This window comes from Leopardus geoffroyi, chromosome D4, assembly GCF_018350155.1.
Source record: "Leopardus geoffroyi isolate Oge1 chromosome D4, O.geoffroyi_Oge1_pat1.0, whole genome shotgun sequence".
In the NCBI taxonomy this organism is placed as follows: Eukaryota; Metazoa; Chordata; class Mammalia; order Carnivora; family Felidae; genus Leopardus; species Leopardus geoffroyi.
Window position 1 is genome coordinate 72,576,886 of NC_059342.1, and position 16,354 is coordinate 72,593,239.

General features: G+C 45.2%; 1 protein-coding gene across 14 annotated transcripts in view; it reads right to left on the reverse strand.

Annotated features, from left to right (window-relative positions):
• Positions 1–16,354, reverse strand: part of SUSD1 (sushi domain containing 1) — a 258,157-nt gene that overhangs the window by 238,987 nt on the left and 2,816 nt on the right. For 13 of the 14 annotated variants that reach the window (XR_006710319.1, XR_006710318.1, XR_006710320.1 and 10 more), the window contains exon 2: positions 2,854–2,967. Coding sequence is in view for 11 of the 14 variants with exons in the window: in XM_045469272.1 (XP_045325228.1) it covers positions 2,854–2,967 (114 nt within the window). In the remaining 3 variants the exon portion in view is untranslated. Of the gene's footprint in view, positions 1–2,853; positions 2,968–15,453; positions 15,691–16,354 lie in introns of those variants that run through there. The other variant, XM_045469270.1, reaches the window with a different exon arrangement.

A 16,354-nucleotide genomic window follows, 5' to 3' on the forward strand; every position in this document is an offset into this window, starting at 1 on the left:
AAGGGCTATCAATCCATACCATGTTCAACAACCCAGACTGTTCTGCTGTGCTACAGACTCAGGAGTTGCTATTGCATTGACAACGTCTCAGTGATCTACCCCCCAGCCTCTTTTCTTTTCACCAGGCCTCTCACATGATAGGGCACGGGCCCCTTGGAGCGTGCACGAGGTGTATATAAAACCACAAGAGGGGCGCCTGGGTGGCGCAGTCGGTTAAGCATCCGACTTCAGCCAGGTCACGATCTAGCGGTCCGTGAGTTCGAGCCCCGCGTCAGGCTCTGGGCTGATGGCTCAGAGCCTGGACCCTGTTTCCGATTCTGTGTCTCCCTCTCTCTCTGCCCCTCCCCCGTTCATGCTCTGTCTCTCTCTGTCCCAAAAATAAAAAAAATAAAAAAAAAAAAAACAAAAAACCCACAAGAGAAACCCAACATCTTAATCTGATCATTCATCTTTTTTGAAGACTGGGCGAAGGGGATTCTTTTTCAACTTCTCCGTATTTAAAAAGATTTTATCATAGGCCTGGGGAAACGAATCCGCAGCATCCCATTTTTCCAGCTCCACCAGCCATTCTCTTGCTTTTTTCATGAAAGGCAGAATAGGATGATTTTGCATCCAGTGATTAACCGGAAAATTCGTTACTTCTGAGTTACCAGGAAACACAATGGAATTAGTGCTTAAGCCTCATCCGGGAGCAGGGCTAATAACAGTTCCTGCTAATCGTCAATGACCCATGTGAATAATATTAGTCACCCAGTGAGAAGGAGCTGAAAGAGAGGAGCTTGATGAGCCCACAAAAGCCTGCCCTGAATATTTTTAATTCGATAATTTGACAGGGATGTAAAATGAAAGTAAACCTCCCTCCTGTCTCTGTTCTGTAGCTCAGGGGTCAACAAACTTTTTGTGTGAAGGACCCATCATCAGTCTCTGCTTCCATGCTTTTGGAACACGAGAGCAGCCACAGACAATAAGTAAACAGATGAGCAATGTTGTGTTCTAATAAACCTCTATTTACAAAAACAGGCAGCAGCCAAATTTGGCCTGCAGGCCAGACTTTTGCTGGCTCTGCCCTGGACTCTACCATCAGAACTCCTGTGACCAGTTTCTTATTCATTCTTTCAGAGCTGATCTATCCAGCTAGTTTTGTTTTGTCTTGGGGGGAGCAGGGGAGGTCATCGACTTCTTCGGATTGTTATTTGGTGTTTCACTACAGCACTGGTTCCTTCAAAGCACTTCAATCGCGTCTCACAATTGCATTCAATTCCTGCCAACTCAAAAGTACCCTCCCCCAAATCCAGTGTTCCTTTTTTTTTGTTTCTTCCCCCTCATTTTCCTTATAGGCATTATCTTTTTGGAAATGTAACTGAACATGGAAACACAGTTCATTGTCAAAACCGTCTACGGTGAGATCTGCACGGAACAGTAGAGAAACAGAACCCTCAAGTCACAGCCAGGCCAAGTTTCCAGCCCAGCTTATGAGCACTGCACCAGGCTTTCAGACCCAAAATGGCATATTCCGGCCTTTTGCTATTGTTTCTGACACTCGTCTCCCCTGCAGATTTCCCCAGCAGGGACACTGGGTTTGTAGAGAATTCTAAATTTCTTGGGTCCCCTGACTTAACACCAGGTTACAGCAGGCCTGGCAGACATGTATTCATGCTACGGTGTGGTCTCAGCAGGCCAAGTACTGGGATACGCAGGGTCCAGTGTCTGACAGCAAGTGTCACATGAATTAATAAAGCCCCTTCATCCCATTAGGAGAAGCTTCTACTCAGAAGTCAAAGAAGAATCGAGAGTGGGGTGGCTTACGTGGGAGGGGGACTGTATTAGGGGAAGGAACAGAAAAAGCTTGTCCATGCTGGATTCCAACCTCATTTCCAAGCCCCTGCCAGCCATCTGCCAGAGGAGAGGGGTGGGGGAAATGTGTCAGGAGCCTCAGACTGCAAGGCAGCCACGATTCTCCAGACAGAATCCTAAAGAAAGAGGGTCAAAGGTGACACCATTCCAGTCTGCAGGAATGGGCAGTGATGTGTGACTGTGAAAGCATGTTATCTTTGAAGTAGAATATGACTTTTGGAACTCAGAATTAGTATTTTTCTTTAGGTAGAAAAAACCCAAAGATATCACAACAAGGTTGTATACACTGTCAGTGCACAACTATCAATATTTGTACTGCACGTAATAAGGTTCCTGGGAGAAAACTGTGTTCTCCCAACATTCACTATTATAAATATGCTGTGAGGTTCTCCCTCTCTCTGAGTTGGGCTTGAACCTGGATATTGCCCGACTCTCATGGCATAGTGGACACCATGAAGCAAAAAATAATCTTAGACACTTCTAGACTAAAGGTCTTTGTATTCCTTTAAGACACCCAAGACCCCAAAGGGCTACAACTATAAAAAGTCTGGAGGATGGATTCTGGTAGTCATAAGACTCTAAGCAACAGTATTTCACCAATTAGCCAAGAAGTCCAATAGGCAATTGTATTTTGTTTTTCCTCAGGGTACTAATACTCATCGTTTTGCACCAAAACAACCAGGAGAAATTTAGGAATACAACATTCACTCAAGTTAAACTCAAGACTTGAAACATTTCAAATTTGTGTTAGGTCAGAGAGTTGCCAGAGATTCAAGTTCAACAACCCTCTAACATTGAAAGATATGTCCTTGGAAATGCTAAAGAAAGGGGTTCGGGGAAACACTAAAGGAAAGGAGTATTATAACAGACAAAATTCTTGTAACAAAAACGCGTGAACAAAACAACGTTTTCCCCACAAGGAAGTAATAAGCTCTTTAATACTGGAGAATCTTATTAGTTGATTCAACTTTTCATCTTGACCCGGGATTCAGAACTTACCAACGCAGTGAGTCCTCCCATTGCCCACAAATCCATACTTGCAAATACACATCTTCATCCCTTCTGTTTGCTTGCAGGTAGCATGTTTGTGGCAAGTGGCACAGACATCTAAACCTGAATCATAAATTGTATATTTCAGGAAAAGAAAACTTCCACATTTTTTTTGAGACACAGAGACAGAGCATGGGTGGGGGAGGGGCAGAGAGAGGGAGACACAGAATCCGAAGCAGACTCCAGGCTCTGGGCTGTCAGAGACCCACATGAGGCTCGAACCCATGAGCCGTGAGATCATGACCTGAGCAGTGAGATCATGACCTGAGCAGAAGTCGGACGTTTATCCGACTGAGCCACCCAGGTGCCCCAGGAAAAGAAAACTTCAGTCCTATTTTGGGTAGTAGATATTTACAATGAAAAACCAAAATTTGAATTGCAAAATTATAAAAGATAGATCTGATCCCGTCCTTAAAAACCTGCAACAAAACAGCTACTCACTGACCACAGAGTAAAGTGCAAATACCTCTACCTGACAATCAAAGCTCTTAACAGTCCAACTCTAAGCTAATCCCTCCAAGCCTCACTGTTTCCAAACCCAAACCACACACAGTATTCTCTAGGCAGGAGGCCAACGACCCCTTTTTCCCACCCATGCTATCCACTGTCCTACTTCATGCTGTAGTCATGGTTTGCCCTTCAACTAGAATGCCTATCCCACCTTCTCTCTCCAGCTTGCACCCATTCCTGTTTCAAGACACCCCTTAAACATCACATTCTCCCTGGGGTCTTCCCCATTCCTCCGTTCTTGGGGAAGATTAAATGTATCTTCCTCTGTGCTCCACTAACCCTTGTAAATTCCCACATCCACCATGTAAATTTGTTATTATACACTGTTCCAGCTCTGTCTTCCCAGCTGCATTTTATTAATGAGCTTCTCCTCAAGGACAGGGATTATGTCATTTGCCCACATATCACCATGGCACAGTATAAAAACATTCAATACACTTTTATTGACCAAATGGATAAAGGAACCTGTAATCCTACTTGCTACAACTCAAAGAGCAAGTGGAAGGCAGAAGAACTCATCTGTCTATTACCCTATCATTTTTTCTTCTAGGGAAAAAAATGAATGTGTTTAAAATGTCATTGAGGGGCACCTGGGTGGTTCAGTCGGTTAAGAGTCAAACTCTTGATTTTGGCTCAGGTCATGATCTCACAGTTCGTGAGTTCGAGTCCCACGTGTGGCTCCGTGCTGTCAGTGCAGACCCTGTTTGGGATCCTATCTCTCCTCACCTCTCTCTCTGCCCCTCCCTCACTCTTGCTCTCTCTCTCAAAATAAATAAACTTAGAAAAAAAGTGCCATTGAGATAATAGCCAGGTCCCAGCCAGATGACCGGATCCCAATTACTCACATAGGCAGCAAAAATGTGTGAGGCTAACACACACACACACACACACACACACACACAAATCTACCAGACCGTGATCCATATATGCCCCGAGAACAAGAATTTCTACCTGAGGCTATGTGGGATATCACGTCTTCCTCCGAGTGTCTGTAATTTCAGGAGTGGCCTAATGAGGACAGTCTTTGAGTATGAAATTCCATCTTAGCTTTGGCCCCATTACCACCCAGCTAATAAAGACTTAGCCCTCAGGTTGCTCTAAGCAACTGAGACAGGGAGATTTCCAAGGACAGACAATCCCTGACTTACGATGGTTCACCTTACAACTTTTCAGCTTTACAATGGAGCAAAAGTGATACACATTCAGTAGAAAACACGCTTTGAATTTTTATCTTTCCCCAGGCCAGTGATACGCAGTGACCCTCTGTCATGATGTTGGGCAGTGACAGCCAGCTGCGGCTCCCAGTCAGCCGAGCACTCAGAAAGGTAAACAACCCATATGCTCAGGAACCATTCTGCACCCACACGGCCATGCTGTTTATCATTTTCAGTATGGTATTCAATAAATTACATGAGATATTCAACATTTCAGTATAAAATAGTTAAGTGATTTTGCCCAACTGTAGGCAAACTTGTTTTGGGCGAGTTTACGGTAGGCATGGCTAAGCTACAATGTTTGATAGGTTAGGAGTATGAAATGCATTTTTGACTTAGCAGATTTTCAAGTTAGGATGTAATCCAATCATAAATTCAGGAAGATCTGTACTGCTCATTAACCATGCCTGCTTTTTCTTTTAAAACAAATATAACACAGAAATGAGACAAACCACTGCTTATCACTAAGGGATATGAAATTAACCACGGAATATTTACAAAATGTGTTATATCCCAGACCATTACAAAAAAATGCAACAAGGTGCAAAAAAAAGTAGAGATTGTAGAGGACATTCTGTCTGACTACCATGTAACCATGTGATAAGACTACAAAATAAAACAAAAGATGAGTGTCCCCCCTAAAAAACCTACTTGGGAACTGCAGAACAGTCTCTTAAAAAATGCTCAGGACTAAGAGGATAGCAAAATTGAATGTTTAATACTAGATATAAGAAGGTATTTACTCCAGAAACTTTTGGGTTTTTCATGGTTTGGTACTTTCAAAGAGAGAAAGAAAGCAGCCAGCCAGGAAACACACACACACACACCCCTTAGAATTTTAATGCAAGAAATTCAGGGGGAAAATAAATTCCTAAAAGAAAATAGAGGTTTATCTGGGGAGAGGGTGAGGAATTAGTAAAGAAGAAATCAGGGGCGCCTGGCTGGCTTAGTCAGTGGAACATGCAACTCTTGATCTCAGAGTTGTGGGTTCAAGCCCCAGAATGGGTTTAGAGATTACTGAAAAATAAGATCTTTTAAAAAAGAAAGAAAAAAACTATATTCAAATTCATTGGGATAAAAAAAAAAAAAAAAAAAAAAAACCTTTCCCCAAAGTCAGTGCATCATAAAGACTGGTAGTCATAACTCAGTGAAATTGGTGAGAGGAAAAAAGCATATGCAAACACACAACATTAGGAATAAAAAAGAGCTTGTAAGAAAATACACATAATGGGGCGCCTGGGTGGCGCAGTCGGTTGAGCATCCGACTTCAGCCAGGTCATGATCTCGCGGTCCGTGAGTTCGAGCCCCGCGTCGGGCTCTGGGCTGATGGCTCGGAGCCTGGAGCCTGTTTCCAATTCTGTGTCTCCCTCTCTCTCTGCCCCTCCCCCGTTCATGCTCTGTCTCTCTCTGTCCCAGGGATGAATAAACGTTGAAAAAAAAAAAAAATTAAAAAAAAAAAAAAAAAGAAAATACACATAAAAGTTTTTTTTATTACAGGGGTACCTGGGTGGCTCAGTAAGTTGGGCATCCGACCTTGGCTCAGGTCATGACCTTGTAGTTCATGAGTTCAAGACCCACGCCAGGCTCACTGCTGGCAGCGCAGAGCCTGCTTTGGATCCTCTGTCCCCCTGCTCTGCCCTTCTCTCACTCATTCTCTCTCTCTCTCTCTCTCTCTTTTTAAAATAAACATTTTTTTTAAAGGTTTTTCTATTACAGACGACTTTCCAATTGAACACTGCAGATTTAATACATTCTCAAAGCCACCCCCCCCTCCCCCCCACCGAATGACATCTAGGACCAGAAAGGCATAAACTTTGGCAGACAAGATGATGGCAAATGAGGATGTCAACAATATTTCATAAGATGGAAGAGATGGACATATGGGAATGTCCTGAGAAGAGGAACTAAGAGCTGACCCCAAAAGGCTCAGGAATTGGGGCCACTGAGCACTTTAGAAGGCAGGAGTAAGGGACAGGCTCAAAGTGAAGGAACTAGGTGTAAATACGGATAAGGAGTATGGGATACCCAGTTGCCCTCACTAACCCTGGAATAGAACAGAGTTGTACAACCTGGAGAAATGGACCAGAGAGGCTCCGGATTATAGGGGCAACAGGCAGAGCTGAAGTGAGAATGCAGCCCCATACCTAAATGTCCATCAGGTAAATATATGTAACCATTTTAACATATAACATATTTTTTAAATTTTTTTTTAACGTTTATTTATTTTTGAGACAGAGAGAGACAGAGCATGAATGGGGGAGGGACAGAAAGAGAGGGAGACACAGAATCGGAAGCAGGCTCCATGCTGCGAGCCATCAGCCCAGAGTCAGACGTGGGGCTCGAACTCACGGACCGCGAGATCGTGACCTGAGCTGAAGTCGGACGCTCAACCGACTGAGCCACCCAGGCGCCCCAACATATAACATTTTTAAACAGTGCTGTAGGACACTGTCAATTCATAACCACACGCAACCAAAATTCTGGAAATACTTTTGAAAAAATGGATCCTGGTCAAGTCCACAAATCCACTGTGATCAACCATATAATGATGAACATTCTTCTGTGTATGTATTGTGCAATAACAGAAATAAATACCATATTAATGAAACCAACAACAAAATGACAAAATGTCTGAGTTTTTTTCTTATATGGAATATTTGTCTTTATAAACATGGAAGCATTTTTAAATTTTTTTTTTTCAACGTTTTATTTATTTTTGGGACAGAGAGAGAGGCAGAGCATGAACGGGGGAGGGGCAGAGAGAGAGGGAGACACAGAATCGGAAACAGGCTCCAGGCTCTGAGCGTCAGCCCAGAGCCTGACGCGGGGCTCGAACTCACTGACCGCGAGATCGTGACCTGGCTGAAGTCGGACGCTTAACCGACTGCGCCACCCAGGCGCCCCATGGAAGCATTTTTATACATCCAGTTCCAGAAACTTGTATCAGATAGAAAAGGATTATTTCATTCAATCCTTGATTGAATCTAATAAACACACACAAAAAAATTAAGAAATAAAGTAGTGCCACCCACTCAGATAAATTAAAGGAAGTCCAGTCTGAATTAGTGAAGGACAGAATGTAAAGTTTTTTAAATAAATTGAATTAAGTTCAAGTTCATTCAATAAACAGAACCAGACAAAATAAGGCCTTATAAGAAGGCAGTCAGATAGGGGTGGGGGTGGGGGGGGCAGGGGGAAGGAAGCACTGGACCTGAGACTCCAAATTGAATCCTAAATCTAGCTGAGTCTGATTCATTGTATGACCTTTAACAAATCATCGAACCTCTCTGGATCTCAGTTTTTTCTTCTGTAAAACAAGGGCTTTGGGCTTTTCAAATTTTAAAGAGCATTCAAATCACCTGGGGACAGACAATGTTAAACTGCAGGCTCTGATTCAGCTTGTCTGGGTGGGGCCCTATAGTTTGCAGTTCTCACAAGCTCCCAGGGGAACCACATTTTGAGCAGAAGAGTTTAAAGTGGGCTCCAAAGTCCTTGCCCCCTCCCTAATCATCTGAGACTTCACCCTTAGTGATGAGGGAACATAAGGCAAGCTGAGGGCAAAGTATAAACTAACAGCATCCCGTGCCCCATCCCCTAGGTGGGATGTGTGTGATATTCCTCAGACACTCCTGGCTGGCCAACAACAAAGGAAAGGAAAGAAAACAAATGGTTGACTGAAAAAGATCACAATCCTGCAGGCCAGGAGTCTCCTTCAGTTTACGTTCCTGGAACCCTAATTATCAGCCTCATCAAGATGTAAGGGAGTTTAAGTGCTTGCCATGGTAATGTGGGAAACAAAGGCAAATGAAAAATTAAATTCCCTTACTGCCTACAGCCCAAAGACAAGTCCTTGAAACAGGCAGAGTGACCTCCCTGTAGGAGCTCAGCTGCCTCAATGATGACACTTTGCTAGAGGCAAAAGAGAACCTTGGCTTAACATTATCCTGACTGCCCCTACCCCCCCCCCCCAGGATCCTGAGTCTCCTTAAACACATAAAAATTCCTTTGCAAACATCCTTTATCTTTAACCTCCAAGTATTTGTTGGCAATTATACTCCAAATATGTGGCCCCTGATATGTATCTCAAGTGTCTCATGACTGAGGTTTTACTAAGCAATACTAAATGACGTTTTCCTAACAACAGCCCCCTCAAGGTCCTGGAAATCTTGTTTCCAAAATACCTTAAAGACTTATGCTGTCCCTAACCTCTTCCTAACCTGAAGGTATATAGTCACTCTTCACAACCCCAGTGCAGCTCTTTCTGCCCACATATCCTGTCCCCGTAGTTTAATAAAATCACCTTTTTGCACCAAAGATGTCTTCAAGAATTCTTTCTTGGCCGTCAACTCCGAACCCCGACCACCCCAAAACCCCATCATTAGGGTACCTATCTTAATGACCCACTAGGAATAATTTAGCAAAGTATAACCCCAAAAGGACAGTACTTGGCATGTTTGGTTCAATAAATGTCTGTTCCCCATACCAGCAAAGAAGACAACATGTAGAGGCACCTGGGTGGCTCAGTCGATTAAGCATCCAACTCTGGTTCAGGTCATGATCTCAGTTTGTGAGTTCGAGCCCCGCATCGGGCTCTGTGCTGACAGCTCAGAGCCTGGAGCCTGCTTCCGATTCTGTGTCTCCCTCTCTCTCTGCCCCTCCCCTGCTCAGGCTCTGTCTCTCTGTGTCTCAAAAAAAAAAGGAAAAAAAAAAAAAGACAAGACGTGCAGGAGGCTACCAAAAGCTTCTCAGGCTACCTGCAGAAGGGAAAGCAGCTTCCAGAGGAAGAAGGACTTCAGCTAAATCTTGTTATTCAGCCATAATTAACCTAGTCTGTAGGGCCTTACACAGCAGCTTCTGAGTTCTAATTGCTTGAGGAACTAAGTAGCCTCTTGGGGGGGCGGCAGAAAACAACTTATCCTAAAGAAAGGGGCAGGAAGCACAACTCTAATCCAAGGGCGGGGAGAAAAGACAGGGCAGGGAAGGCCACATCTGAGCACACAACAGTTCCACTGTTCACCAGCCTGTAGCTCAGTTAAGAATCACATAGAGGTGGAGTGACCCCTTCATCCCGATTTTAATACTACAAATCCTATGACCCAGAAAACACCTCATTAAGGTGCAAACCAAGACAGCTGGTCACCCGACCTGGGAGAGCTTGTTAAAACAGAACCCCCAGGTGGGAGGTGGGGAGGCGGGGAACACCAGAATCCCCAGACATTCTCATTCAGTAGGTATGGGGTGGGGCCTGAGAATCTGCATTTCTAAGAAGCTCCTGGGTGGAGCTCCTAGTGTGGTCCACCACACTAACAGCACTGCAAGTCTGGTTCAACCTCATGGACTTGGGTCAGAATCCTGGGGAAAGAAAAGGCAACACTGAAGATCTCTTTCACCAAGCCTAAACTGATGCACAGCATAGCTGGACAAGGTGACAGAGATATTCCCAAGGAACGGGAATTCTCCAGGCCAACAGAAAGACTGCCATTCCTTTGCATGAGGGGAAGCGGGGGGGGGGGGGGGGGGGGGGGGGGGGGGAGGTGTAGGGAGGCAGCTTCACATCCATACCAAGGATGACTTAATTCTGTCATGAAGAGGTGGCCGCCATGCAGTAACCAAGGGCACTCCTACGGAGGTGAGGGACCCCCATCCCCCACCCTAGGGATACCTAGAATTACTGGCAGAGACAATGGGGACTCTAAGGTCTAGACAGACAAAAAGGCTAAGCCCTTTTTGTTACTATTATTGTGCCCCCAGCAAGGACGACCTAGATTCACTTCCCTTCAGCACTCCTTATCAACTAAGCCAGCTAAAATCACATTCAACAGTGAGAGAACGAGACAGCTTTTGGTGTCTCCACCTAGACTGGAGGACTTCTCTCTTGCTCCCTGGTTAGGTGATCTCAGGCAAGTTAAACTGTCAGTCCTCCAGTTTTAATCTGTGAGATGGAATTGTGTCACGAGGATTAAATGAAAAATATAAATGCTGTATGAACTCTAAAGCACTAAACAAAGGGCTAATTTACATGAATATTTATGCCTCTTTCCGTTGATGTTGCAATTATTGTTAGAAACAGGTCATGCAAGATGCAGTGCCTGCTATTTGGCACAGTGGTTAAGAGCAAGGGGAAGAGACACTATGCCACTTGCTGGCTGTGTAATCCTTGAGAGGTCTCTGTGCCTCAGTTTCCTGTAATTCTGAATGTGAGAATAATAAAAGCCCACCTCATATGGCTGTTGTGAGGAATAAAGAATAAATGAGTTAATATACGTAAAGCAATTAGAATATGTTAGATGCGGGGCGCCTGGGTGGCGCAGTCGGTTAAGCGTCCGACTTCAGCCAGGTCACGATCTCGCGGTCCGTGAGTTCGAGCCCCGCGTCGGGCTCTGGGCTGATGGCTCAGAGCCTGGAGCCTGTTTCCGATTCTGTGTCTCCCTCTCTCTCTGCCCCTCCCCCGTTCAGGCTCTGTCTCTCTCTGTCCCAAAAATAAATAAACGTTGAAAAAAAAAATTAAAAAAAAAAAAAAAAAGAATATGTTAGATGCTATTATAACCACCACTCAACAATTCCGTTAATGAATAAATGAAAGTAGTGACAGCTAGCCAACTCCCAATTATACTAATGAAGAGGGTGATGGAAAACTGCACTTGTGCAAAAACCCAAAGCAGTATCTTTGTGTGGACAGATGCCTACCTATTCATGGGGTTGATATTCTAGGATCCATAATACCTTAATTTACATAATCACCCCTCTGTCTTCTCCAGATCCTTCCGGCCTTCTGGGTAACACCTGACTCAGACCTTGGAAGTGTTCAGCGTCCTCACCCTTTCAGCCCTGCTCACCACCCCCTCCTCTCCTCTAAACACCAAGTAGACCAAACCTCAGGATGGAATGGAGGGTGGCAGCCTGAGCAAGACATTCTCGCTCTGTATTTCTTTCCTTTTTTTAAGTTTATTTATTTTGAGAGAGAGAGAGAGAGAGAGACAGACAGACAGACAGACAGAGAGACAGAGAATCCCAAGCAGGTTCCATGCTATTAGCATAGAGCCCAACATAGGGCTTGAACTCTTGAACCGTGAGATCATGATGTGAGCCAAAATCAAGAGTCTAACACTTAACCAACAGAGCCACCTAGGCGCCCTTGCTCTGTATTTCGATATGCAAGCAACGATTTAAATGAAATAACAGCACATGGGCTCTGACAACACAATGAAGAGATTGTGTCCACTGCCAAGGGAAGAAGGTAGTTTAAAATCACAAATGGAGTGCTTCCATTTAAATCTTAATCTAATCCCCAGCTATTCACAGTCATACCAAACAAATCCACTGCACAAGCTTCATGAGATCCTGTCTCTCAGGATATACTTGTGGCCATATGTGGAAACACTGCAAATGACCTGAGGAAACACACAAGCTTAAAACTAAAACATCCAGCTAAAACTCTGGAAGAGCATTCCCAAGTCTTCCACATTATGTAAAACTGCTCTTTTTCTTCCTTCCTTTCTTTTTTTTTAATGTTTATTTTTGAGAGTGAAAGACAGAGAGGGAGCAGAGAGAGGGGCAGAGAGAATCTGAAGCAGGCTCCAGGCTCTGAGCTGTCAGCACAGAGCCTGATGTGGGGTTTGAACTCACAAACAGTGGGATCATGACCTGAGCCAAAGTTGGACACTTAGCCGACTGAGCCACCCAGGCACCCCTAAGTTTATTTTATTTATTGAGAAAGAGAGGAGAGAGAAATCAGGGGAAGGGCAGAGATAGAGGGGGAGAAAGAATCCAAAGCAGGCTCTGCACTGTCAGCAGAGAGCCTGATGTGGGGCTTGGACTCATGAACCAAGAAATCATGACCTGAGCCGAAGTCGGAGGACTAACTGACTGAGCCACCCAGGCACCCCAAAATTGCATTGCTCTTAAAGGACTGCATCAAATTCCTGAAATGAATGGAACTTGAGAAACCTCAAATTCTCTCCTTTCCACATCCCCAAAAAACAAAACAAAACAAAACAAAACAAAACAAAACAAAACCACAGCCTCGGCTTTAAAATCCCCCAAGACAGAGTGCACTCTCCTCTCGGGCAAAGCGATCCTTGCAGGACAATGTGGACCACCATACATTTCTCTTCCCCACCCCAACCCAGGACTGACATTCCACATCAGGAACCTGCAGTCTTTCCTTGTGGAAAATGGTTATAGGGCCCTCAGCTTCCTTTTGCCCTTTTGCCCTCTTGTGTCCCCTTTCCTGTTTGACCAACACCAGCTCACGGTGGGGCCCCCCACACGTGGCCTACAGACCAGGAACCAACCCTACGTGCCCCAATTTCAAAGGTTTTGAGTTAAGGAGCGCTTCATTGAGGCCACACCCTCGGTTCACATCCAGCATGTCACCCACTAAGCGTTGCCTCACACCTGACTCACACTGTCAACCAGATGGAAAACTTCTTTTTAATCCATGCAATTCATTTCCCCTGTCTCCTCTGCCAATAGGCCACTTGCTACCTGGGGCTACAGAGAATGGGGAACCCATTTTAGGATTTGACCGGAAGGCTGGAGACGTGCCCAGGGCCAGGTCCCTGGAGATGGAAGACAGGCTACAGGAAGGATCTTCTTCATCAGCTCGAATTCGGCTCCCTCACCTTGAGCAACTGTAAATCATTCCAAAACAACTCCCTCCCTCCCTCAAATATTTCTCTTCCCTACCCCCCACACCACCCCCCCAGGCTGAAGAGTGACTATGCTGCTCTGACTCAGGACGACAGAGTGAATAAGAGGCCTATGAAATGCATGATTAGTGACATCATGTGCACTTTACAAAGCAAGAACAATTTCCTCAGGCCTCTGCCCCAGTGTTCCCTCTAGATTCTCAAGGCCTCTGCCTGTCCTCCTTCTGGCCTTTGGAACCCTAGCCAGTCCTGAGCCAACAAGGCCCCTGCCACTCCCGCCTCAGAGCCCTGCCAGAGAAGGGAGAGAAACAGGACTGACTGGTTCCCATCCTAGCCCATTCCTAACCTTCCCTCCCCTGGGCTTGGCACCCCACCCACCCACCAACACCCTCCTGCTCTCCCAACTGTGCAACTCGCACTTCCCTCACACTCAGGCCCTCTGAGTAGAGCTCCTCCACTCTTTCCTCCCCAAAGCACCTTGGATAACAATTCAATGTAATTCAGCACATGTAACCAATGAGAGACTGAATCTATAAACAGACAATGGCCAGACCATATACAAAAATAGAACGCTGACCCACAATCTGCAGCCATCAGTCCAGGAAGTCAAACCACAACCTCTGTAGCTGTAAGTCCCAAATTGGTCAGGATTTAATCAATAACAGCCGGCTCCCCTAACTGTTGCCCTCACTTCAAACTTAGGACCAATCAGAGAAAGCCAAATATACTCCCATAACCAATCACGAACAACGCCTGCTGTTAGTAAAGCCACCGCCAGCTTCTCCATGCCAACAGCCTCTGACTCGGACACACCGGAAGCCTTCCCCTTCCCCTTTGATCCACTATCAAGCTTTTATACACCTCTGCCTGTTTTTGAGTCTGATAAATGTAAGTGATGCCGGCTGACTCTCCTGCTATATTAGCAAACTCTATATAAAGAGCCCTCGCCTGTTCTCATTTGGGTGGGCTTCGTTTACTTTCATACCAAACTCCTAATACAGGCCACGATCTCTACTCACATGGAGCTCTTAGTCTAGTAAACAACTACACTGCAATATGGTATCAGTGTGTAGAGTAAGGGTACCATATAAATACGTACACAAGTGTGAGAGTATCCCATACAAGCATGGTACACAGGGACAGGCAGGGTACCGCTGGTGCTGCAAGGGAACTGGACAACTTCCGGGGGGGGGGGGAGGGGACAACTGGGCTGGTTTTGAAATATGAATAGCACTCACTAAGTAGACAGCTCGGCAGGAAGGAAGGGCAGTTCTCCATTCTTCTCCCTCCCTCCCCTCTCAGAGACTAAGCTTTCCCACTTGTAGCCCAATTTTGCTTTTTGACATGCTCCATTAAATACCTCATTTATTTTTTAATTTTCAGTGTCTCCCTCTCTACGGAATGATACCCTTCATTCTAAAACGTGGTTGTGTCTTCTTTACCACCACCAGCCAGCCGAATGCTATCTTCTCTTTCCTTCTTTTTTTTTTTAAGTTTTATTTATTTAAGTAATCTCTACACGCCATGTGGGTCTCGAACTCACAACCCGAGATTGAGAGTCGCATGCTCCTCCCACTGACCCAGCCAGACACCCCTCCTTCTAATTTCTTTGAAGCATATCCTTTTTTTTTCTAATTTTTTAAGTGTTTATTTATTTTTGAGAGAGAGAGACACACAGCATGAGTGGGGGAGGGGCAGAGAGAGAGGGAGACACAGACTCCAAAGCAGGCTCCAGGCTCCGAGCTGTCAGCACAGAGTCCCACCAGGGTTCAAACCCGTGAGCTGTGAGCTCATGACCTGAGCCAAAGTGAGACATTTAACTGACTGAGCCACCCAGGTGCCCCCCTTTGAAGAATATCTTGAAAAGCCAACGGATGTCTCCGCACTCCCTCGAGCTCTCTGCATCTAGCTCTCAGCCTCACTGCTCTACTCTTGTTAACCTCAAGGCTTCAACTGACCACCAAGTCTCCATCACTGGCACATACCTATCATCCACAATCTTAACGCCCTATTGAGTTCAACCTCTCCAGAAGCCCTAACATCACCTCAAATTCAGGAATCCAAAATGACTTATCTTTCTTCCCAAACCTTCTTCCTCCTCCTACAGAACCATATATCTAAGTTCACGTAGTCCCCAAACCTTAGTGTCCCCTTTCTCTTCTGTTCCCTTGCACCTTAATGTCTGTTAGGTCCTTCCGTTCCATTTCTACTTCATTATCTCCATTCAGTCTCCTTCTCCTGCTGTCTTTACAGTGGGGCCAGTCCTCAGAAATTCCAGGCCAGCTATTACAACTTCCTCAGTGCCTCTAAGCCTCCAGTCATGCCCCACATTGTCCACTGGAAGGAAACATGCCCTTAATAAAACCAGATTCTTCACGTTTGGAAATGAAGAAGGATGCCTACATAGGGAGAAGAGGCTCAGCGGGGCAACCCTGACTTCCATTTCCCGAAACTCACCCAATAGTAGCCTTTAAGGATGACCTTAGGTAGTAATTTTGTTCCACTGTCTTAGCCCAGTCACTTGATGGGACCACGCTGGAGCATTTCCTAGGCTAGAGAATCTTCACACAGGTTCTGAAATTGACCCCAAGCATCTACAAGTTTGTCTGCACTCTGCCACATGCACCAAGTCCGGGAAGGAAGTTAGAAAGCCTACCAGAATACCTGATGTACCAAAATGGCCATCCCAGAAGGTTACGCCATCAAGAGAAATGTCCACCAGTGATAGTAAAAGTTGTAGTAAAAGTAAAAAGGTGAAGAGAATTTGGGGGAACAGGAGTCGGAGCCACAAAATCCCCCCCATATCTCCCTTCCTGGAAGTTCCCTTCCACCTTAGGATGAATGGTTTTACTAAGAAAGCTGGAGGGTTTTCTTATTCTCACTCTTTATGTCACTCCCTATACGGAAACCTCCAATTACTTCCAATGGCTTCCCAGCACCCAGGAACAGCTAAGTCTAAATCCTGGGTCTGCCAGTTAAGGTGCTCAGGCTTCTGAATTCAATCTGCTTTTCCACCTCAATTTCCCACCCATCTTCTACAGTCCAGTCAGACTGAAATTACAGGCCCCATGCTTT